The sequence below is a fragment of the Pipistrellus kuhlii genome, unplaced genomic scaffold, assembly GCF_014108245.1.
Source record: "Pipistrellus kuhlii isolate mPipKuh1 unplaced genomic scaffold, mPipKuh1.p scaffold_m20_p_52, whole genome shotgun sequence".
NCBI classification, from domain to species: domain Eukaryota; kingdom Metazoa; phylum Chordata; class Mammalia; order Chiroptera; family Vespertilionidae; genus Pipistrellus; species Pipistrellus kuhlii.
This window is the reverse complement of record NW_023425554.1, coordinates 2064699-2087716: the sequence shown is the minus strand read 5'-3', so window position 1 is coordinate 2087716 and position 23018 is coordinate 2064699. Positions and strand designations below refer to the sequence as shown.

Sequence of the window (23018 nt, the reverse complement as noted above, 5' to 3'; positions counted from 1 at the left end):
ACTTTTGATCTGTGTCTGATTGAGGTGTCTCTCATGGGTTACAACAATCTTTACCCTTAATGAAAGGTTGAGGACCAGGTAGGGCCTTCGGTATCAGGCGCACCAGGCCCTGCTCATTCACACCCCCTCACCCCCCCCTTCAAAATTCCTCCACCACACTCACTCCTGGCTGGGTTCTTCCCACACCCAAGCAGCCTTCCCCAAGGGGAGGAGGGAAGGGGTGAAGGCCTTGGACTTCGGAATCCATGGGTTGGGTTCCCATCCGAACGTATATGGTTATGAGCTTCTCGTTCACAACCCTGAATCTGACTCAGCCCTCCAGCCCTTTCTTGGGAAATGGCAGCGGGACAGTGTCGCTTCAAGGGGGAAACAGGTTAGCCCTTGGAGTGAGATGGGACTGGGTCACCCCTAAGGCTCAGACCCCCATGGAAAGATCCCAGGGCTAGTCCCCGAGGACCCTCCGGGAGCCAAGGCTCACCCTGAGCAGACAGGGTGAATGAAGATGGAGGCTCCACAGGGACAACCCTGGAGTGTAAATGTTTTATCTTCCCAGCCCCCAGGTCCCCCGTGTTGCGATCACACCAGCAGGCCTGGTGTCCTCAAAGGGACAAGGGATGAAACCAAACCCAGGATGGACACTCCCCAGCAGCGGTCAGCAACTGGTGGTCCGCAGACCTCTGGGGACAGCTGCTCTAGAGGCAGGTTTTGAATCCCAGCCTTGCCCCATCCCAGCGTGTGACTGGACAAATCTCCTAGCTCTCCAGCACGTGTGGTCTGCTCTGCCCCCACTGTCAGCCAGTTCCCACAACTGCCCGTTTGCAGCCTGGAGCTTGTGTGTGGGAAGTCGTTCCTGGCTCTGTGAGGCCCACTAACTGCCTCCCACCCTCAGGGTGGATGGCGCTGGCTGGGGTAGGCCGGAAGAGGGCGACAGAGGCAGCTCCCAGGACAGCAGGCTCTTCTCACCGAATGTAGCTCCAGGAACTCCCTGCTCCCTCTGGTTTCTGGATCAATATGCTTGATCCTCCAGCATGCCCAACCCCCCCATCCCCAAGGATACATGTGAAATGCCAACAGCAGTGTTTGCTGGAGGCGAGGCAGGCCCTTTCAGGAGACCCCTGCTGCCCCATGCTCCTCCACCCCAGAGCAGGCATCACACCAACACCTCAGTCACCTTTTCTTTATTTCACATGGTTTGTAGGCACCTCCAGGCCCAGGCCCAGGGCCCTCTGTCCAGATGTCCAGGGAGTGAGGGGAGCCTGAGAGGCGGGAGCCCCACCCTGGAGGTCCCCAGGCTGTTCTCGGGGATGTGCAAAGTCAGGCCTTGCCCTCCTCGCCCTGGAGCAGTCCTGAGTTCCTGTTCTGCCACTCGGGACAGGCAGCGCCAGGGTGGCCTCCTCCGCTCAGGGGACAGTGGACAGTGAGGACCACATCTGAGTCACCCTGGGTAAGAGGTCTGTGGTACCCCAGGTGAAGGCTGCCCCCACCTCATGTCCTCACTCCAGCCAACAGCCTGGATCACCACGGAAGGCTCCGCTGCTTCTCTGAATGCGCGGGGCCGATGGCTGCTGGCCGGGCCCGAGGATGAGACCCAGACAGACTGGGGACAGTCAGGTGCTCCAATTGTCCAAACCCCCGCCCGGTCCAGGCCGTCCTCACTGTGGGCCTGAGCCTTCGCGGTGAGGCGAACATGTGGGATTTGCTCTGAAGTCCGTGTCCGGGTTACAAAGGCGAGGCGGGGCGTTAATATAAAAGTCTGTACATACGCTTATAAAAAACAGTTTGGTCTTCTGTTAAGGCTGTTACAGTTTAAAGTTATGTAAACCAGGCGCAAAGTAACAGTTACCTGTAAAACCATACAAAACGGGGGTGGGAAGAGGCCAGGCTGCCTGCCGGGATTTGGGGCTCTCGGCGGCACATCTGTGTGAAGTTGGGGCTCAGCCCTGGCCAGCCAGTCGGCCTGTCCCTGCTGGACTCTGCAGGTGGAGCCAGTGCCCACCTCACGTTGCTCTTGGAGCTTCTCATTCCAGATCCTTCCCGGAGAGCCGAATGCTGGAGCTCTGGTACTCGGCTGTCTTTGGATGTTCTGACTCTGGTGCTGCGGGCCCTCAGCCATTGGCCTGGCCGGAGGTGGGGGGCAGGCAGTAGGTCGGGGGGTCTGAGTACCTCCGTTTGGCCCCCGGTGGCTGGTCATCCTTGTCCAGGGGCTCCTGACTGCCCTGCGCAGGCGGGTGCGCACCGGGTGTGATGTACACGGAGTGTACCTGGTCCGGGCGTCGGGCGGGTGTCTCTCGGCGCCTCACTAGCGTGGCAGCCTCCTGGGCACCTGGTGCCTGCCCAGGGAGGTAGGAGGGCAGGCCAGGGGGGAGCTTGATGTTGGCCGTGGGCATGATGGGGGTCCGCCGGGGCGTCTTCACTCTGACCGTCATGAAGGATGACGGCCTTCGTCTTGGAGGGGCGGCCACCTCGGGGAGGGGGCTCGGGGCAGGTGCACTGGGGCAGGGGAGAGCAGGTGCGGGGGGTCCTTTTGAGAGACAGACGGCAGGGTTACTGCAGCTTCGGGGCCGGCAGACAGACCTTGCCCGGGGGCCTGCCAGGGGCGGACGTGGGAGGAAAAAAGCAGACGCTACCTTAATACTGACCTTCCGAGGCCCCCCGCGCGGCACGCTCTTCCAACAGGCTCTCGGTGCTGGCCGAGGTCTCCGAGTCCAGGTTCTCCTCGTCGGAGCCCCGGGGGTCCAGCTCTGGCAGCCGGTAGGTGATGTCCTCCCTGGGCATGAGAGGGAAGGTCCCAGGTCCCAGGCTGTTCCCATGGTGAGAGACCCCCCCATGGAGAGTGCCAGGACAGTATGGGGCAGAGCAGGACATCCTGTCCTGGATGGGACTCCCTGCCTCCAGAACGCCCGCCCCCAGAGCACAACCGCCCCGCTAAGCTCACAGGGAGGAAGTGTCGGGCTGCTGAGGGCAGCCAGGCGCCTGGCCCAGGACTGAGCAAGCGGGGAGCTCCTGCCTGAGGACTCCACACGTGCTGTTCCCTCTGCCTGAGCGCCCTCCTCTGTGCGACTAGGCTGGCCAGGTACCCTGGGTCACATGGTCTCCTGGCACAATTTCACACTCATAGCTCAACCGGACACAAATTAATCTGTCACCCTAGCTAAGGCCACCTTCAAGACCAAGTCTGACTATCATCCCTGATGCCCTTGTCTCCAGCGGGCACCACGGTTCCCTGCGGAGAAGACAGAATGTAAACAAGCTTAGGCTGTGTGAGGAGCGCGGTGCTCCATGAAGTGGGTGCTGGGCAGGGGCCGGAGCCTGGCCCGTTGGCTCCAGCGCGCAGTGCAGGGACTGGCGGGCGGGGCTGGATGGTGCAGACCGGGGCGGGGAGGGGGTGGAGGGGCACTTGCTTCTCCTCCTTGATGGACTGGATCTGCTCGATGAGGATCTCCTTCTCCCGGTCCTCGTCCTCGTCCTGGCCGGCTGCCTCCTCCTCGGGCAGCACCCCCAGCTCCTCGGGGCTGCCCCGGGCCGCGGGGCTCTTGTTCTGCGGCAAGAAGCACAGGTTTGGCGGGCCTCCCGGCGGGCGGGGCCAGTGCTTGCGGGTGGAGAGGGTGGCGTGCGCAGCCCCAGGGGTGGTTAGTTCCGCTGTGGCTGGCTGGCTGGGCTTGGTGAGGCTTCTCCAGGAGCCCCGGCACAGCTGGTTAGTTGTCCTCAGCACAGGTGGCCAACAGGCAACAGGCCTCCCCCAGCATGCACTTCGGAGGTTAGGACATGCTGGGCTGACCCTACGGGGACCCTGGGGGCACAGGGGAACCCAGCATGCACTGCGCTAAGACATGCAAGGTGGGCCCACCCATCGTGTACATACCAGGACCCCCTCATAGGGAGACGAAAACCCCAGTTTGAGAGGCCATGGCTGGGGGAGAGATGAACAGAGGGTGACCACATGGGACCATGACGAAGACACCGGTTGTGTTATGGTCACTGAGCCACATCTGACCATGGGGACAAGGACAGGTTCTCCCCTGGAAGCCCAGGACCTGCCCTCTGAGTCCCTCCCAGCCCCACACCGGGGCCACTGCTGTGGGATCAGTCCCCTGTGGGAGGGACCCAAGTCAGCAAGGACCAGGGCAGGAGGATGAAACACCACCCGCTGGGGGACAGTCTCCCACTGCCCTGTGGCAGGAACTGGCCCCGGATGTAGCCAGGGTGTTGGTGGTAAGGGAAGGGAGACCCGGTCCTGACCCAAGCCCTGCTCACAGGGCCGCTCCCACCCAGGCATGTTCCACCCGCACGCCCGGAGGACCCGTCACACCAGGCTCACAGTGTTCTGCCGCAGGAGCGAGAGCCTGCGGAAGGCAATGCTCTCGGCGGCCTCCAGCTGGCTGATCTCCTCCATCTTCACCTTGTACTTCCTCATCTGCTCCTTGATCAGCATCTCTACGCACCTGTGGCGAAGGCCCGTGGAGAGGGCGACTCAGAGACGGGGCCAGGGATGGCTGGCCTGGGGACCGGGCATCCAGGGAGGCGCTGGCTGGAGATGGCACCACGGCCAAGGCAGAGCCCCATGCAGAGGCCAGGGGTATGGCTGTAGCTGACTGGCTGGGTGACCTTGGACGACTCACCCCACCTCTCTGAGCCTGAGTTCCCATCTCAACAAGCCTCCTTGTCTGAAGAAGTGTGCATAGAGGGCTGGAGTGAACTGACTCTTCAGTCACGCTGCAGGGTGGGGTTATTCATTTCACAGAGAAGTGTGAAGTGCAGGAGCCTGGGTAACTTGTCCTAAGGACGCAGGCAGCTGGACCCGGGCTCCCGAACATGCACTGTCACCGGCAGTTCATCTGCTCGGTAGCCAGGGCCAGCCTGGAGCGGTCAGTATGGGAGGGACTCAACCCGGAGCATTCAGCTCCGAGGGCACTCAGCCTGGATGGACGACCAGTAACATTCATTCCCATCAGCAGAAGCACATAAGGGAGAAAGGAGCAAAGACTGTCCTGGAAGAGGCTGGAAGCAGGTCAGTCAGGCCAGGCCAGGCCCCTCTCTTCCCACTGCCTATCTGTCACCTTTCATTAATGTGACAAGTGTGGCCTTGGGCTGTACTGACAGGCCTTCTTGGCGTGTTTGCCTCATGAAACCACCTACAGTGACAGGTTCTTGTTTTCTCAAGTCACCTAAACTATGTCCTCTTAGTGACTGATGTCTGACGATCTTCTGAGGAACTTTAAAAAAAAGTTATTTTCTTTAAAAATATATTTTTATTCATTTCAGAGAGGAAGAGAGGAAGAGAGAGCTAGAAACATCAATGATGAGAGAGAATCATTGGTTGGCTGCCTCTTGCACGCCCCCTACTGGGGATCAAGCCCACAATCCAGGCATGTGCCCTTGACCAGAATTGAAACTGGGACCCTTCAGTCCTCAAGCCGAGGCTCTATCCGCTGAGCCAAACAGCCAGGGCCTTTTGAGGAATTTCTGGAGAATTTTGCAAAAGGCTCAGGGGAAAGGAGAAACCTGGAGACCAGTGCTGTTTGCTACCAACTCTCTCTGCTGCCGGAGGGGAGTACACTGCCTGCATGTCTGCCCCTCACCCTGGGATGAGGGGTGAGGTCCTCCCCTCCTTCATAGTCTCCAGCCTCAAAAGAACTCGGAGGGTCCCTGGAAGGGCCACCAGAGTGTGGGGGGCTGGGGCCGGTCGGGCACTCACGTGGTGATCTTCAGGACATCCTTCATGCTGGTCAGCGGGTCTGAGTTGTCAGGGCAGCGCAGGAGGCAGGGTGCGAAGATGATGGCCAGTGCACTGGGCGACATGCGGTTCACGTCCTCAAGCAGGGCCACCCTGCGCAGCGAGCGGCGGTTAGGGCGGGGTGGCCGGGGGATCCCCCAGACCCCTCCACATGGGCCTGCGTCCTGGTGTAGAACCAGCAGAGGACACTCGCCCGGGAGCGGGCGGTGGGGCTCCGCAGGGACCCCCCTCCCACAGAGAGTGGCCGTGGGCACTTGCTTGACCAGGTGGAAGATGAGCCGCTCCAGGGAGTTGTGATTGGCTTCCGGCAGGTGCTCCAGGACGGCATAGATGGCGGCCAGCTGCTCCTGCTTCTCTGGCAGCTCTAGGAAGGCCACGGTGTCAGCTCCCCACCGGCCCCAGACGGGTCCCGGTCCCACCCCAGGCCCTGGTTTCTCAGCTGTGACTGGGTGGTCCCACCTCCCTGGCTGGCCACAGGGTGCTCATGGCTGTGACCCCGCCATCTACCACCTGCCTGCCCTTGCCACCATCACGGACTCACCCACAGCTCGGAGGAAGTCGCCATACTGGGCGAAGGTCATGAGGGGCTCGGGCAGCTCCCTCAGCCACTGCTTGAGCACCCCGGTGATGGCGTGGATGGGGAAGTTGTCCAGCTTGACTGTAGAGGGGTCTGAGGGGAGGGCGAGCAGGGCCGGTGAGCACCGTGCAGGGGGAGCCCTGCATGGCGCCTTCCTGCTGCCCACCCGCTCCGAACGCCCGCCCGCACCCACCTGTCTGCAGCGCCTGCCGGAGCTCCCGCGTGCGGTTGGCGGCGCCGGACTTGCGGTAGAGGCCCTCGGTGTACAGGCCGTGCATCTCCACGTGTTCCAGAAGCTTCTCCAGCACGATGGGCACCGAAGCCTTGTCACTGGTTAAGCTGTCCACGCACACGCCAAAGTGGCCCGGCTCGGCACCCGGCTCGCTCTGCAATCCCGGGGGGTGGGGCGGAGCCTGGGTTAGCTGTCCTCCCTGGCTGCCCTCATTCCCCCTCTGTGGGCGCCATCCCTCCCTCCCTCATTCCCCGTTGCAGGTTGCTGAGTGCGCTGGGCTGAGAGGTCAGATCAAGGGCCCCGGGGCAGGGGCACCCTATGAGGAGCACCAGGGTCCTCTGAGAGCAGTCAGTCCCCGCTCCTGCCTCCGCCCAGAGCTCAGGACCCCGCCTTCCTCGGGGGCACAGTGGGGGGAGTCCCTCCACCACCCAGGGAAGAGCAGGGCCAGGTCTGAGATGCTGCACAAGCCTGGACACTGCCTTAGGGGCTCAGGCAGAACCGGATGTGCTTGGTTGGGGGCACCTGGCCCTGAACTAATGTTGTTTTGCAAAGCTCCCGGCCGCGCTGGGCTCACCTTCCTCCCGCATGGGTAGGAGCAGTAGGTCTGGATCTTGTGCATGCACTTCTTGTGGCAGGTCATCTTGCACACTAGGAGGTCATGGTGGGGCAGGGCGGGGGGAGGGTGGTCACAGGCGGAGCATGAGGGACCCCAGGTTCCCGTGGCTGCCTGTCCCAATGGCTAGGGGGACAGGGACCCGCCAGCTGGATTCTAAACTTGCACCACACTAATCTCTGCCTGATTCCAAGGGGGCTGTGCTGGCAGGTGTTCCTAGCTCTGCTCCTCAGAGCCGGCCTGGCCAGGGAGCCAGGAGCCAGGGCTTGGGGGCCTACGCCTCAGTTCTGCCAGGGGGTAGCCCTGAGGATCTGGCCTGTGATAGTGGCATGAGTGATGGTGCTTTCGTTTTTCTCCCAGCCACACCCGACACCAGACTAGGGGAAGGCCATGCATGGAAAGAAGACATCAGCTACAATAAAAAGTAGTGGTCCACCTGGGTGCACCCTTATCTCAGCACAGTGACAACTGCTGAGGCATGTACAGCAGACAGGGGAGGAGAACTGCTCACGCATGGCCCCGCGGGGGAGCAGACCCTGTGTGGAAAGAAAGCCAGGCCTGGCTGGTCCTAGGAAAACGCAAGTGCTTGGTTGCCTCCTGTCCACCTGACAGAGGGTCTGCTGGTGGGGACGGACGGTCCCCTGGAACATGTGTGAGGGGCCAGCAGCTCAGGTGTGTGCACAAAGGCCCGGAGGTGGGGCACAGGGTGACCTGCTCTGGCGGGGTTGAGTGGGTGAGATGTGGCTGGGGCAGTGTTCCGGAAAGATCCATCCGGTGGCTCGAGGGGAAGGCCCTGGTGCTCAGCAAGGGGTTGGGAACACGTTGGCAGGGTTAGGGGCACTGTGAGGGGTGAGAGGGTCCCGAGGGGGTCAGGAGGTACAGGGTAGTCTGGAGATTTGGTGGAGGGTGGGGTTACCATTGGTAATCAGGGGTTTGGTGGAGAGGTGAGGGTACAGTGGTTGGTGGGGGGAGGGGGGTGCTGGAGTTCTGGGACACTCACCGCTGCAGATCAGGGCCTTGTCCATGAGCCAGATGTAGGAGAGGCAGTGCTCGCACGACTGCGGGATGCTCACCTGGTAGCTGGCGAACACGTGCCCATTGTGCTGCTGGACCTGGGGACGGAGGAGGGTGCTGAGCAGCATCTCAGGGCCAGGGGCTACTCATTCACAGCTAGTTTCTTTAGGACCGGGCAGAAACACACACACACACACACACACACACACACACACATGCGCACACACACACACACGCGCACACACAAACGCACACACACACACGCATGCGCACACACACACACACGCACACACAAACGCTCTCACACACGTGCGCACACACACACACGCACACACGCACACGCACACACACACACGCACACACACGCACACACGCATACTTACAGCGCGTTCCTGCTTCCGCTTCTTCTTCTGAGCTTTGCTTTGCTGTGAGGGAGCACAAGGCAGGTCTGTGTGGGCCCTTGGGGTAACCCTTTCCCCAACTGGCCTCCCTCACCATGCTGGGACCCTGCCCACTCAGAGTGGCACCACCAACCTTGGGCAGCTCAAAATCGTTCTTGGAGTGCCCACGGGTGAACTCGTCCAGCAGGGACTGGAAGAGGTTGAGGACCAGGTTGGTGTCCTTCTCGCCGCGCTCGGCCGCCAGGTTGCTCACGACAATCTGGTAGTTCTCCATCAGGTCCTTATAGCCGACGTGGATCTTCCCGTTCTGCAAGGATGGAAGGTGTGACTCCCTCCCCTGGACAGACTGACGGGGTGGGGAGGGGGCAAGGTGCATCCTGGGGAAGGCTGGGTGATCGCCAGCGCCCCCTGGGGCTGGGGCCACACATACAGGGACTGAGTACATGGTCTTGAGGTTGCTCCTGAATTTCTCTGTGGCCTCGATGAACAAGCTCTCGATGGGTGTCTTCTGGGAACGCAGGTCATTTATCTGTAGAGGGCGAGGAAAGGAGACCCACTGACCCTGTGTCTCCTCAGCTTGGGCATCTGAGTGGTCACCGCTCTGCCCCATCCCACACCCTTCCCTGAATCTGGGCTCACAGGATAAAATTAGGGCTCTCCAGCAAACTTGGTCTCTCAGGTCTATTTAGCCCAGGTTTAAACTGTTGACAATTGGGGCTGATCACTCACTGGGGATTGCAGGGGGGGTGGAGGGGAGGGTGCGTGGCTGGAGAGAAAAGCAGGACTCCGGTCTCTACACACCAAAAGCCAGCAGAACTCTCAATTGTGAGGACTGAAAACATTTGCAGATGTTGCAAAGTGTCCCCTGGACATGCTCCAGGACCAGGGCTGCTCGACGGCCCGATTATTTCCTGATGCATCCACCCCTTGCAGGGTCCCTGTCAGCTTGGTGCGCCTCTGAGAAGCTCCCAAACCCTGTTCTGTCTGCTGTGTGCTTTTCCACAGCTGGAGCCATGAACACCACGAGGCCATGGCTCATTCACTTTAGCTGCACAAGTAAGCGTCCAATCAGTATCAGTCCCGAGACGCAATGCTTTTTGTGAAAGCTTATTCTAAACAAAGGAAGTTCATGGCTGAGCCACAGCGAGGATGGTGGACCTAGAGACAGTCCAGCGGGACATAGGTGTGTCCTGCCCAGGCTATTCTGGATCTTTGTGTTTGTTTAGTGTTTAGTGTTTACTGCCCCCAGAGGTCCCTGCAATACAAGAGATGAAGAGTCTAAGTGTCTTCTAACTGCAGGTTTCAAACGTCCTGGGCAGGAACCACAGGATAAAACGCATCTGCTGGGCACCCAGCCCCCATGCCTATGCACGTGCACGTGAGATAACTCCAACACAGGTTACAACCCCTCGCCATGGCCCCTGGGACAGGCTCATCCCAGAATCAGATGCTTTAAAAAAAAAAAATAAAAATAAAAAAAATATATATATATATATATATATAATTTATTTCAGAGAGGAAAAGAGAGATAGAAACATCAATGATGAGAATCATGGGTCAGCTGCCTCCTGCATGCCCCACACTGGGGATTGAGCCTGCAACCTGGGCATGTGCACTGACTGGGAATTGAACCCTGGATCCTTCAGTCTATAGGCCGACACTCTATCCACTGAGCCAAAACAGCCAGGGCTCAGATGCTTTGGATTGTAACACAGTTCTGCACAGCGTGTCCAGCCCCTAATAAGACCTCACAGACATTTTGCAGAGAAATTTAAATAAAGTTGGCCCTCCATACCCATGGGTTCCACATCTGTAGATTTAACCAATTCAGAAAACAAAGACAAAACACGACGCCCCAGAAACTTCCAAAAAGCAAAACTTGAATTTGCCATGTGCCGAGCATGACTCTGCTGTAGTCTACATGGAAACATAAGGGACTTGAAGGTCCACGCATTCTGCTATCCACAGGGGCCCTGGAACCAAGCCCCTCAGATGTGGAGGTACACCTGTACTGGGCTGACCAAGACGAATATAAGTTACAAGTGGTTTGGTGTGAGCCCAGGCTTTACAGGAAACGTCACTTCCTGTGTTAGAGCGGTGCCCCTGGACTTCCTGTTTCCAGCCCGCTGAGGTGTCCCGTGGCCCCCTGGACCCGCGCTGGCCTACCTTGTTGAGCAGGAACTCATCCAGGTACTTGAGCTCGTTGGCATTGGTGATCTGGCGGAACACGGACTCCCGCCACTTCTCTGACACCGTGATCCTGCCAATCTTGAGGTTTCGGTTTTTCTTCCCTTTGCCTCCCGTCTCCTTGGTGTGCTTCTCGCCCGCGGCGTGGCGGTGCTGGTGGCCCGATGGGGCTGTTGGGGAGACGGAGTGGCTAGTGAGGGTGGGTTCTGGGGGGACGATGCTCACAAAGGCAGCCAGGACCCCTATTGCTGTGAACGGATCCACAACCAGAATGTCCTCCAAGGAGGAACCAGCCTGGAGGTGTATGCCCAAGGCCTCACTGGGGATGGATGACCAAAGGACCCCCAGGGCTCTGTTGCCCATCCCTGAGGCTTCAGGTGACCAACCTTCTAGACTCTTCTTCATGGTGACGGCTTCCAGCACGATCTGCCCGGGGCCAGAGCTCTCTGCCTCTTCCGGGCCCTCCAGGCTGTACTTTTTATCCTTGTTCTTATGCAGGAAAAGCCTCTTAAATGTGGACCTGAAGGAGAAAGTCGGGGTTCTGTTTGAGCCGCAGGAAACAAAAGAAGATAGAAGGCCAAGGAAAGGGCCACCTTACCATAAAGACAAATAGCCCTTTTCTGTTACTGAAGGAATCCGGTGCTACCAAAAATAACGTCAACTTTCATGAACTGACGGAGGAGTTAGGTGAAAAAGCAAGATGCCAATCAGATGCTGGCCCATATTCATATAAAAAATAAAACCTCCCACCCTCCTCATAATTTTATGGCACAAGATTATGGGGAAACGGACAAAAAATAAACACGAAGTCGTGCACGGTGGTTACTGTGTGTGTGGGGAGGTGAAAAGGGGCTCCCCAAAACTGTCTACCCTCAGAGGCTATGAGCATGTTCTTATTTGGGGAAGGGTCTTTGCAGATGTGACCACGTGTTATAGACTGTACGTGTGTGTCTCCCCAAATTCATATGCTGAAGTTGATGTCATGCCCCTGGTTGTGTGCAGGTCGCCAGGATGTCACCTCAGAGATCATGATGGGCTGGGCTTGTGAAAGGATCAACATGCCTTTGGCTAGAGACTTGCTACATCCATCCTTGGAAGAGGAAAGGAAAAACTTTAAAAAATTGCTAGTTCAAATCCAAATTCTTACTTTATGTACATACATAAAGGTTGCTACAAGATCACTGTAGTTTTCTTTGTTTTGTTAATCATCACCGGAGAATATTTTTTCAATTTTTAGGAAGTGGTGGAAGGGAGTGGTGGAGGGAGGGGAGGGGAGGGGAGGGGAGGGGAGGGGAGGGGAGGGGAGAGAGAGAGAGAGAGAGAGAGAGAGAGAGAGAGAGAGAGAGAAATGTGAGAGACACGTTGATTGGTTGCCTCTCATATGCACCTTGACCAGGGCCAGGGATTGAACCTGCAACCCAGGTATGTGCCTTTGGCAGGGAATCGAACCTGTGACCCTTCGGTGCCCGGGCCAATAGTTTAAACACTGACCCCAAAGAAAAATAAAAACAAACAAACAACAACAACAAAAATAAAATAAACGCTGCCCCACACCAGCCAGGGCAAGACCAGGTTTCCAGCCAGGCTGGCAGTGGTCTGTGTGTAGGTTGTTAGCGGGGTTGTGCCGCGGACAGGAGAAGAGGCTAACTCACAGCAGGCAGGTGGCCGGTGAGAAGAACACAGCACTAACATCCACACAACTTCCTGGGTTTTTGTTACATCACAGAAAACCTTATCGGTTCAGTAGTTCTAGTTAATCTACCAAGATGATGTAACTACATTTAGTTTTGTGAGTATACAACAGTGATCTCCTATTTTGGTGTCAGTTTTTCAATGAAGTTTCGATTATGGGCAAAAAATGTCAATCACAGGCTGGAGCCTTATCCCCTATGTGATGTTGTTAGGAGGTGGGGCCTCTGGGAGGTGAGGGGATTATAAGGTGGAGCCCTCGGGAATGGAATTAGCCTGCCGTTCAAGCAGCTCATTCTGTGGGATTTTGTTAGAGTAACTGGAATGGACTAACACACTAAGTGAAAGATCTCAAGATGAGATCATCTGGGTTACCCAGGTGGGGATCAGTATCCTTATGAGACTGAAAGAGAGATGACACAGGAGAAGGTCATGTGACGACACAGGCAGAGAATGAATGAATGCATCCATAACCAAGGGCACCTGGAGGCCCTTGAGCCGGAAGAGGCAGGAAGCATGCTCCCTTGGCGCCTCTGCAGGAAGCACGCTGCACGACACCTGGATTCTGGACTGTGAGGGGGAAATTTCCATTGTCTGAAGCCACTCTACTGTGGTTCTCAGCTTTGGTGGCGGGTTTCTCTGTAGTGGGGCCTCTGCCTCCCACTGCAGCCTGTTCTTCACTTTCGCTGCTCCACAGCCCACCCTCTCTGCTCTGGGATAGAACCATCCACAGCACTGGGGCAGGAGCTTCTGGGGACAAAGCCTTGGCCTAGATTTTCTATTCGAGGACCCCGGAGGTGTTGGAGGTAGGGACGGGGCAGCTGGTTCTGACTCCATAAAAAGCCAGATGGGAAACCCATCTGTCCGGACCCAGAGGAGGCGACACACGTAGGCTCTAGGCTTCAGTGGAACCGTTTCATCCTGATGCTGCCAGGACCTGGGCTCCATGAGGGCCTCTTGTCATAGGACGGCTACTGGGCAAGCACCTGCCTGACTCAGTTTCGTAACTGTCGTTGGTTTAGGAGACCAGATCACTTCGAAACGGGAGGCCTGAGCCACCCCCAAACCCCACACTCACTTGGAGTCAGCCTGGGCGCCCGGGGAGAGCCCTGCGTCGGTGCCGGTAGATGCATCGCTCGACTTCTTCTTCTGCACGGCCGCCTTCTTCGTGCTGGGCTCGCCATCCACGCTTTCCGACAGAGGCTGGGAGAGAAAGGGGCCAGGTGAGCAGAGGTGGTGCCTTGCTGGAGGAAAGCAAGGGGTCACTGTGTCCTCTGTCCCCTGACGCCCCTTCTCGCACTCTCTCTTTTTAATGCATTATTTTAGAGAGAGAGGAAGAGAGAGGGAGAAACATCAGCGATGAGAGAGAATCGCTGATTGGCTGCCTCCTGCACACCCCTATGGGAGATTGAGTGCAATCTGGCATGTGCCCCAACCAGGAACTGAACCAGCAACCTCTTGGTTCATGGGTCAATGCTCAACCAGGTGAGCTCCCTTCTCTCTTGAGCTGCCCTTTGGGGCAGAGGTGAGCCTGGGCCCCGAGGCGACAGAGCTGCAGCCTGAAGCTTTACCTGGGTCTTGGCCTGGGCCGGGAGGAGCTTGGAGACATCACTGGTGGATAATGAGGTGCGCCTCTCCCTGCGAGATCATGAAAAATGTGGCTTTTATAGACAAGAAAGATATTTTTCGTTGTTATAACTGGAGTTTAATTCTATTGGCATGCGGTGGGTAGAGGCTGGGGACGCTGCTCTGCACCCCACAGTGCACGGACGGCCTCAGCGGAGAGCGAGCCGGCCCCAGGTGCGGCCCTGACAGAAGCCCGCCTCCACTTCCACTCCTCTTTCCTCCAGCCCGGTGGGCCTCGGGGACAAGGTCTGGTACTGGAGTCACCGATAGTTGGTCAAGGGTCAAAGGTCAAAGGTCTAGGGTCAAGCAGGGCATGCTGAGAGCTGGGTGCCCCCTCACAGCTCCTGAGGAAGTGTAGTGACCCCCATTCACTGATGAGGAAACTGAGGCCCAGGTCGGGTGGGGGTGGGGAGTGGGGCCCCTGACCGGAGGGGCCTCAAACCTTGAGGCCAGGCGCTTTCTGAGTGAACACAGCTTATTTCAACGGGAAACCCGGACCCCCTTGCTAGACCCTCCTCCCTCCTTCCTCAGGGCCCCACACACCTGGGGTCAGCTCTTGGACATGGAGCTGCTCATGTGTTCTGGGGAAATCTGTACCCCACTGGGGATACTGCTCTGTACCCTACAGTGCACAAGTGGGCCCCAGATACTGCCGCGTGCGGCTGGTCCTGCTGCCAGACCTTTGGCCGCAAGTCCCCTGCCCTGCCTGCCCACTGTGATAGGACAAAGGAGGGAGCGGGGCTTACTCTGTGGCTGTGAGGGAGGTCCCCGTGGCTCGGTGCCGCTCGCTAAGGTCCAGGGACTGGCTCAGCACAGCACTGGGACTGGTAGCCGCCAAGTTCTTGCCTCGCCACAGCTCCACGGCACTGGCCAGCCGCTCGGAGACGGGTTCCCGGTACCGCTGGATCTGGGTGGAGCCTCCGGGGCTCACAGGCCTGTCCTGACCCCTTGTGCCTCCACTCGGCTTGCTCTTGTCCCGGGGCTTCTCGGGGGTGGTGACGGGGGCTGGTGCATCGACCCTGCTGTCCAGAGGCAGGCTGGTGGGCCGTTCCATGCGGTCCTGCGGTGCCTGCGGGGTTTCCCCGGGCACGGGGCAGGCTGGCGAGGCTGGGGGAGGCCCCCCGGGCTGAGCTTCAGGAGCAGGGCTCTCGGCCTCCGGCCCCGTGTCTGCGAGGCCTGCATCCTCCCTGCTCTCCTTGCTGTCTTGGGGGAGGCGCTCCTGCTGCCCGGGGGAGGCCGTGTCGGAAGGGTCTCTGAGGGCGCTCCCGTCCTTGTGAGACTGAATGTGCTTGTTCTGGAGTTCCACGTGCTCCAGTCCCCTCTGCCGCCGAGACTCGCGCTTCTCCCGGCTGCTGGGCGCTTTCTCCTGACTTTCCGGGGGGTTCTTCTGGGGCGCGGGGACCATCTCCGGGCTGGGGCTCTCCTCAGGGTGGGAGCTCTCTATGGGGGGCCCGCGGCTCAGCCACACCTCGGGCTCCAGCGGCGAATGCTCACCGTCCTCCGGCGGTTCTTGGCTGGGCCTGCCCTCGGCAGCTTCTGCCCTTGAGGCTTGCCGGGCTTTCCTCTCCTCTTCCGCCTTCTGCTTCTCTGCAACCATCTGGCGGAAGCTGGCGCGAGGAGAGCAAAGGGGGCGGGTTCAGGAACTACCGTACCGGCAGCCCCCAGAATCCGCCGGGGGCCTCCGAGACACAATTTGGGGGGGACCCCCGTGCTGCTTGCCTGCTGGACAGCCAGGCACAGCCTCTGGCCCTTAGAGAGGCTTCCAGAAAGGTGGACCCTCCTCAGCATGGAAAAGGGGTAGGGGAGGCCCTGTCCTCACGGCCGTCCCTGCCCTAGGTTTGCCTGGTGAGCGCAGGGGTACCTTCACTGGGGGAGAGGCCTGTTAAGAAAACCTGGAATTCCTTTGGGGCCCCTGGCCCGGTGGACACCCAAGCGGCATGGGTGCGGTGTGGTAGAAGGGGAGCCCAGGGTGGCCTGAACGCCCCGATTCCAGGTGCTCCACTGATGGGTATGGGTGGGCAGGTGCAGGGTCCCTGGTGGTGACCAAATGCAGCGGATGGTGACTTGGGGCTTTGCCGTAAGCACCACCCACCAGCCCTAGAATGTCTCTCTGGGATTTGCGTGTCCCGATGCTGGGGAGGGACTGGTGGGACCCAGCCATCTGGACTGATATTCTGACAGCTCTACCTGTATCTCAGGCAGCTTTAGGGTGAGTGAACTTTCTGGCTTCTGAAACATTCTTGGGGGGGGGGGGGGGGCCCTGTTCTGCTCACCTCTGGCGCTGCAGGTGTCCCCGGCAGAGGCTCTGCAGGCGGATGATGCTCTGTCTCTGGCGCCGGTAAGCTGCCCGATGCCGGTAGCCCCTCCACGTGGCCTGGAGGTAGATGGCTGCCTGTGTCCGCTCCAGAGCCCGTCGAACGCGGTAGGACCGCCAGCAGGCCTGAGAGCAGGGCAGTTGTTCAGGGGCCAGGTGTGAGCCAGCCTGGCCAGCCCCACACCTGGCCCTTCGGCCTGTGCGATACCTGGATGGTAATGGCCGCCCGCCTCATCTGGAGGAAGTGCCGGCGCTCCAGCACCATCCGGAACCAGCTCTGCAGGAGCAGGATCTTCCGTACCACCTCCCGGTGCAGTGTTTCCTGCAGGGCCTGCCGCTCCGTCTCCTTCAGGAAAACCTGGGAAGGGGTGGGGGTGGGGGCGGGGATAGGAGCGGTCAGAACCCGAGTCTAGGAGGTTTGCACAGCCACCTCGAGAATGAGTGCTGACTGACCTGACCAAGGGCAGTGTTTTTTGAAATGTACTGAGACGCAGTTCATGTAACATGAAATTCAGCGGCCTTCAGAACACTCACAGGGTTGTGCACCATCGCCTCTGTCTGGTCCAGAACATTTTATCTCGCCAAATGTGACTCCAGTCACTCCCCATTCCTCCTCCCACAGACCCTGGCATCAGCTCGTCTGCTTTCTGTCTTTATGGACATTTGCTGCTTCTAGATATTTCGTCTAAATAGAACCACAAGCTATGTGGCCTTTTGTGTCTGGCTTCTTTCACTCAGGATAAGGTCTGCAAGGAATCAGGGCTGAGGAATATTCCTGCGTGGATGTGAACATTTGTTCATCCATCCAGCTGTCCATGGGTATTGGGTTGTCTCTACCTTTTGGCGATTGTGACTAATGCTGCTATGAAATGAACAAGTACTTGCTTGAGTACCTGTTTTTAGGTCACTATCTACGATTGGAATTGCCGGGTCACCTGTATTGGGGACCCAGGAGGGATTTTTCACGACAGGGAGGTGACCTTGGCACCCGTTGGACAAAAAGCAAGTAACATACATCCAGAGGTGGGGACGGCTTCTGGAGGGAAGACGAGTGAAGGAAACCGCCAGGTGCTACAGTGGTTGCTGCCTGGCCCTTGAACGGCCCGTGGAACACTGTGATGGTCTGCAGCCTCCATGTGAGCAAACTGGGAGCAGGCCTGATGCTTGTGCCCCAGCCCCATGGTGCTCCTTCGGTCTTCCAGGGTGCCCGGGCATCATGCCTCAGCAGAGGCCCTATTTCCCAGTGTATGACCCAGGGTCGTGGGAGGACTCTGTATGACGGGAGGCGGGGGGCACGCTGACCTTGGTCTTTCCGATCTGGTAGCTCCTCTTGTCCACGTTCATCTTCTCCAGCAGGGCAGAGATGACCTCCCTGCAGGGCTGGGCGTCCTTGGGCAGCAGCACCTGGAACTGCTCTGTGAAATCCTGGGTGATTTCAGCAGAGAAAGGAGAATCCGAGTGAGCGCCACCAACAGGGATGGCAGTTCCCTCATCAAACTGTTTCCGAAGCCGAAGCTTATTTGACTAAGTAAATGGCACCGAAGCTAAAATCGTGGCGTTTCTGAAATCTTCTGAAACGTAAGAAAGCCGGTTGCAGACACAGAGCATTGGAGCTTCCCATCAGCTGCTGCGTGGCTATGGAGGGCCTGCTTGGTGCTGCTACTGTTGGGGAGAGTGCCCAGGAGACGGGGCCACCCCTAGAGAGGACTCAGTCTACAGCTCAGTAGGGGGTTGGACCATAACTGGGCACACATGCCTTTTAAATTTCAAGAGCCAGTCGTTAGTAAAATACACTAGCACTTTCTCCCTTTTCTGTAATTTTGCCTTTCCTATTTATAAGGTTAGAAAAACAATACTTCCATCCTGTGGGTAAGGAAAGAGGCTCACCATGACGAAGTCACATCCCCACAGCTACGTGGCTAAGTCTGAACAGAGACCAGGTATTGCCACCTCTGGCTTTGGGGCTCACTCAAGCACCTCACAACTGGTGCCAGCTGGCATCATGAACCTTGGGTTTTCAATTTGGGCCGTGCTGACCCGTGGGGACACAGGGTGATGTCCAAAGACATATTGAGTTGTCAAACTTAGGGGCCGGGGGTGAGTGTGCCACTGGTGTCAAGTGAGTGGAGTCAGGGAGGCTACCCAGCACCCCCGGTGCACAGGATGGCTCCGCCATAGAGAACGACTCAGTCCCATGTCAGTGGTTCCACAATTCAGAAACTGCTCTGCAATTTGATCCTCACCAACGTGAGGTTACTGGCCCTTGTGTTTTGAGAATGCCCAGAGAGCCATCTCTGAGGCTACCACTTCCCTGGGCCTCAGTTTCTGTATCAGGAAAATAGGAACCGGGCTCTCTTGCTGCTGCTGGTGGGCAGAATAAAAGAATTGGATATAAAAGAGCTGGGTATAAAAGCTGTAGAAGGTGCTCAATAAAGGGCAGAGCCACACAGGGATCTGCTTGTGCAAATCCCTCCTCCTGGATTGGTCTCACACCTCTGCATGGCTTAGCTTGGGCCCAGACACTGCTTCTGAGGAAAGCTGCCCTCCACGACAGAATGATCCGAGGTGCCAGGTGGAGAAGCCCCGGTTTCAAGTCGCCTGCTGGGTTCATGCTCCAGAGCAGCACTGTCTGGAAGCAGAGCGGCTGGCCCGCGGCCCTGCACTGTGTCGTGGGCAGCCACGCGGGGCAGCCTACCTGGAACGTGTACTTGGCACTGTAGCCTGACCTCCGGATCCGCACCGTCTCCAGCATGCCCGTGTAGCGCAGCTGCTGCAGCACCAGCTCCTCGTCAAAGCACAGCTCTTTCTGAAACGGGATGCGAGCGGTCAGGGCAGGTGCCTGTGGCCGGGTGTCCGAGCCCATAGGCGGCGGGGGAAGAGGGACTGTGAGACAAGGTCCTGGGGGATTCCAGATGTGGACAGGGCCCGGCACACAGGCGGGTCCTAGCTGGTTTGGAACTGTCCCTAGCACAGCGGGCACGGGCACCTGAGGCTCTGCCTTTCCCTGCTCCACACATGCTTTTTTGGAATAAAGAGACGAGGCCAGTCAGCAGCAGTGCTCAGGGCATTCATTTTTTTCTAGAAAACCTGGTGCCTGATTTGTTCTAATCCCTGGTGTTGAGGAGACAAACATTACTCCTTACTGCCTAGTTCAAGAGAACATGTTGCAAAGAGCTCTTTTCTAAGGGCCCAACCCAAACCTGGGCTGGACTTGTACTCTGTGCCAGGTTCGTGGGTAAGAACTGAGGATTCCACAGAGAGGAGAGCATAGTCTGGGGGTGGGCAGCCATGTGTGAAGGGTGGATGCTGAGGTCGCTGTGGGAGGTGTCAAAGGAGAGGGACCTGTGCCGAGGAGGAGGGCGGGGGAAACTGGGTGAAGGCCAGAGAAGGAGGTGGAGGCTGAGGGGCTGACAAGAGATGCAGGGAGATGCCTGCGGCCACAGGGCAAGGGGAGAGAGGGGAATGATGTTGGCTCAGGGGGCTTCAGGCTGGAGCTCAGGGGCATGGCCTTCATGCCAATGGGTGTTATTTTAAGTGGATGGAAGGGAGGGAACGACACTGGGGATGGGGGTGTCATGACTGGGTGGGGGACACTGCTTCTGGCATCTGTGGGCTCTTAGAAGCCAGGAATGCTGCTTAACGTCTTCCATTGCACAGGTCAGGCCCCCTATCCCCCTCTCCAAGAACCATCTGCTGGCACAACCCTTGCCCAGAGCAGGTGTTGATGGAGCATTTCCCAGGTTGCCCGAAGCTGAGGTAAGAATCCCTGATGGAAGAAGGGGGGTCATATTCTGTTGCCAGAAGGATGTGGGGTGGCGGTGGGGGGAGGAGAAGACCTTCTCTGGGACACCACTGGGAGAACTGGAAGGCAGGCAGGGAGAGGAGAGGACGCCGTGGCATCTGGCAGGGAGAAGCGGGCTCGGGATGTTAGCTGAGCATCCCAGGAGCAGGCAAGAGCCAGGGTAACAGGAAGAGGAAGGGTAGAGGGTATGGGAGAGCCACCAGGGTCCCCTGCCCAGGGCTCACCTGTACCAGAGAGGGAGCCTAGATCCCAAGTGGCCCCCGGCAAGGCCCAATGGGCCCCTGGGGCAAAGGAAGCTGGCATCGAGGGCCGAGCCCGCCGTCAGAGCCCCACCGAGGCTGTCTTTAAAGAAACTTCTGGATGAGCGGCAGGCTCAAAACACTACCTGCTTCACACACACTCTGCACTGGCCGCTTCTGGGATGTATCTGAGGAGCACCGAGACCTGTCCCTCCTCGAGCAATCTCCATGGCCCCTCATGTTCCCGATGACATCCTGCTTGTGGTTGCCCTTGCTGACACCCCACACCCCGCAACCGCTGGTCACAACACTGTTTACAGTCCCCAGGACTTGGGTGAACACCTGTTCCTTGAGGCTTTTCCTGCCCCACCCCGCTGGCCACCAGGCCTCGGCCTTCGTCTCCCCCAGACACAGGGCCCCTCACCTTCTCAGCGTTGGAGCGGATGCAGCGGATAAAGAAGGGCTCTGCCTTCCCCAGCGCCTCCAGGAGCTTGCTAAGGGACGTCTGGGGAAAAAGAAACGAGGGGTTTAGCTGAGGCCCCTGAGGCATGCCTCTCGGCGAGAGAGGGATCCAGGCCACCTGCCTGCATCCCCACAGGAGTCTGTGCTCATCTGAGACACGGGGGGTTCCAGCTGGACATTCTGACCGGGGGCTGCGCTCCTCTGGGGAGCCCCTGAGGGAGTTGTGGGGTCCCTGTGGCAGCCACCTTCCTACGGCCACCCAGCTCTTTGCTTCCGGTAGATGCTCTTTGCTTCCGGTAAGAGACTAGATAAACGCCTTCTGGGAATTAAAAAAATATATATATTTTATTGATTTTTTTACAGAGAGGAAGGGAGAGAGAGTTAGAAACGTCGATGAGAGAGAAACATCGACCAGCTGCCTCTTGCACACCCCCTACTGGGAATGTGCCCACAACCAACGTACATGCCCCTGACCGGAATCGAACCTGGGACCCTTCAGTCCGCAGACCGATGCTCTACCGCTGAGCCAAACCGGTTTCGGCCCTTCTGGGGATTTAAAACAGGTGTCAGCCTCAGAAAGGAACACATATGCAGTGATTTTGGTCTCTGGTCTGCTGTTTCCAAAAAGGATTTGTGGCCCGGATCGGTTTGGCTCAGTGGATAGAGTGCTGGTCTGTGGACTCAAAGTTCCGAGGTTCAATTCCAGGGAAGGGCAAGCACCTTGGTTGCAGGCACATACCCAGTGGTGAGTGTGCGGGAGGCAGCTGATTTATGTTTCTCTCTCGTCGATGTTACTAACTTTCTATCCCTCTCCCTTCCTCTCTGTAAAAAAAAATCAATAAAATATATTTAAAAAAGAAAAAAAAAAAAAAAAAAAAAAAAGAAGGATTTGTGGGAGTTCTTGCATGAGGTAACTGTAAAAAAGCCAGGGTGGAAACAGAAGACTCAGATTGAGAAAAGGGAGAAGGAATAAAAAAACCTAATGGTGAGGGTCAGCAGCCATTGGATGCCCCCAAAAAGGTGTCCTGACGTCTGCTGACAGCCAGGGAGTCCAAGGAAAACATGAGCGAAGGGCACAGCTCAGTGCTTGTATTAACTCACGTACTGACTCATGGTATTTTTAACTTTTTCTGTCTCCCCTGGGGCGTTTGGCCATCTCTGGAGACTTTTTGGTTGTGTGATGATGGGAGGATGCTGCTGGCATCTGGTGGGTGGAGGCCATGATGCTGTCCAACATTCCATGTGCACAGGATGGCCCCCTCCGCCCCCGGGGAGAATGACCCAGCCCCAGATGTCCAGCACCGCCGGGGCGGGACCCGGGATCATGACCAGCTGCCCGCGCGGCGGCTGTTCTGGCTGAGCCAGGGAGACTCGGGCCTCCCACCTGGAACTGGGCGCTGATGCTCGGGGGCTTCTTCTTCTTGTGCAGGTGCAGCAGCGACTTGGTGGTGCGGTCGTGCAGGGTCATACTGATGATGAGCTTCAGGGACTTGGAGTCCAGCAGGTTCTAGGACAGACACACAGGGTCTGGCCTGCCCTCCTGAGGCCCCGACGGGCACCGGGAGGCACTGATTCTGGAGCCAGGACAAGGCTCCCGGGGGTGCCAGCGCTTAGTACTGGTTTCACGACTGTGCTACCGGAAAGCGGGGGCAGCGGTCCTGGCGGGACTGAGCCTGGGCTGGGCCTGTGAATGGCGCTGGTGCCAGGAAGGCTGACTACAGCCTCTCTTGCGGCCCCACTGCCTGGAAGACAAGGCCATCACAGCCTCCTGCTACGCAGCTCAAGGACTGCACTCTTACTGCTGCCTGACGAGCACTTGCACTGCCTCCTCTGCTGACCAGACTAGAGGCTACTCCTATTCTTCTACAAACTTCATGACCCGTCCACATGCTGCGTGTGGACGGACAGAACACCTGGGTGCCCGTCGCCCACAGCCAGCTGCTGGGGTCTCGGCTGCATGGACACACGCAGCATGTGTTGTGTCTCCTGGAGATGGCTGGTGGCTAAAGGCCCCTGCTGTGAGGGAGGACGAAGGGCCTGTTGCCTCTGAGTAGCATAAACTCGTGGCGGATCATACTCTGGGCCTCCCCGGCCCAGGCTGGGCCCACCTCCTGCTCAGTCCTTCCCC

At 58.1% G+C, this 23018-nt stretch overlaps 1 protein-coding gene across 12 annotated transcripts in view; it reads right to left on the bottom strand.

The window, feature by feature from the left end:
- Positions 1 to 1163: 1163 nt before the first annotated feature.
- MYO9B (myosin IXB) overlaps positions 1164 to 23018 on the bottom strand; it is an 89703-nt gene continuing 67848 nt past the window's right edge. For 8 of the 12 annotated variants that reach the window (XM_036416014.2, XM_036416015.2, XM_045573582.1 and 5 more), the window contains 25 exons: positions 22275 to 22397; positions 20853 to 20933; positions 19083 to 19193; positions 17690 to 17812; positions 16596 to 16745; positions 16347 to 16513; positions 14820 to 15680; positions 14019 to 14085; positions 13526 to 13650; positions 11145 to 11278; positions 10738 to 10928; positions 9002 to 9100; positions 8705 to 8878; positions 8554 to 8595; positions 8157 to 8268; positions 7118 to 7191; positions 6505 to 6697; positions 6276 to 6404; positions 5993 to 6098; positions 5696 to 5827; positions 4319 to 4442; positions 3863 to 3910; positions 3402 to 3538; positions 2640 to 2767; positions 1164 to 2521 (listed from right to left, as the gene is read on the bottom strand). In XM_036416014.2, the coding sequence (XP_036271907.1) occupies positions 2106 to 2521; positions 2640 to 2767; positions 3402 to 3538; positions 3863 to 3910; positions 4319 to 4442; positions 5696 to 5827; positions 5993 to 6098; positions 6276 to 6404; positions 6505 to 6697; positions 7118 to 7191; positions 8157 to 8268; positions 8554 to 8595; positions 8705 to 8878; positions 9002 to 9100; positions 10738 to 10928; positions 11145 to 11278; positions 13526 to 13650; positions 14019 to 14085; positions 14820 to 15680; positions 16347 to 16513; positions 16596 to 16745; positions 17690 to 17812; positions 19083 to 19193; positions 20853 to 20933; positions 22275 to 22397 (4047 nt within the window). In that variant the 3' untranslated portion in view covers positions 1164 to 2105. Of the gene's footprint in view, positions 2522 to 2627; positions 2768 to 3401; positions 3539 to 3862; positions 3911 to 4318; positions 4443 to 5695; positions 5828 to 5992; positions 6099 to 6275; positions 6405 to 6504; positions 6698 to 7117; positions 7192 to 8156; positions 8269 to 8553; positions 8596 to 8704; positions 8879 to 9001; positions 9101 to 10737; positions 10929 to 11144; positions 11279 to 13525; positions 13651 to 14018; positions 14086 to 14819; positions 15681 to 16346; positions 16514 to 16595; positions 16746 to 17689; positions 17813 to 19082; positions 19194 to 20852; positions 20934 to 22274; positions 22398 to 23018 lie in introns of all 12 variants that reach the window. The other 4 variants (XM_045573586.1, XM_045573587.1, XM_045573585.1 and 1 more) reach the window with 3 other exon arrangements.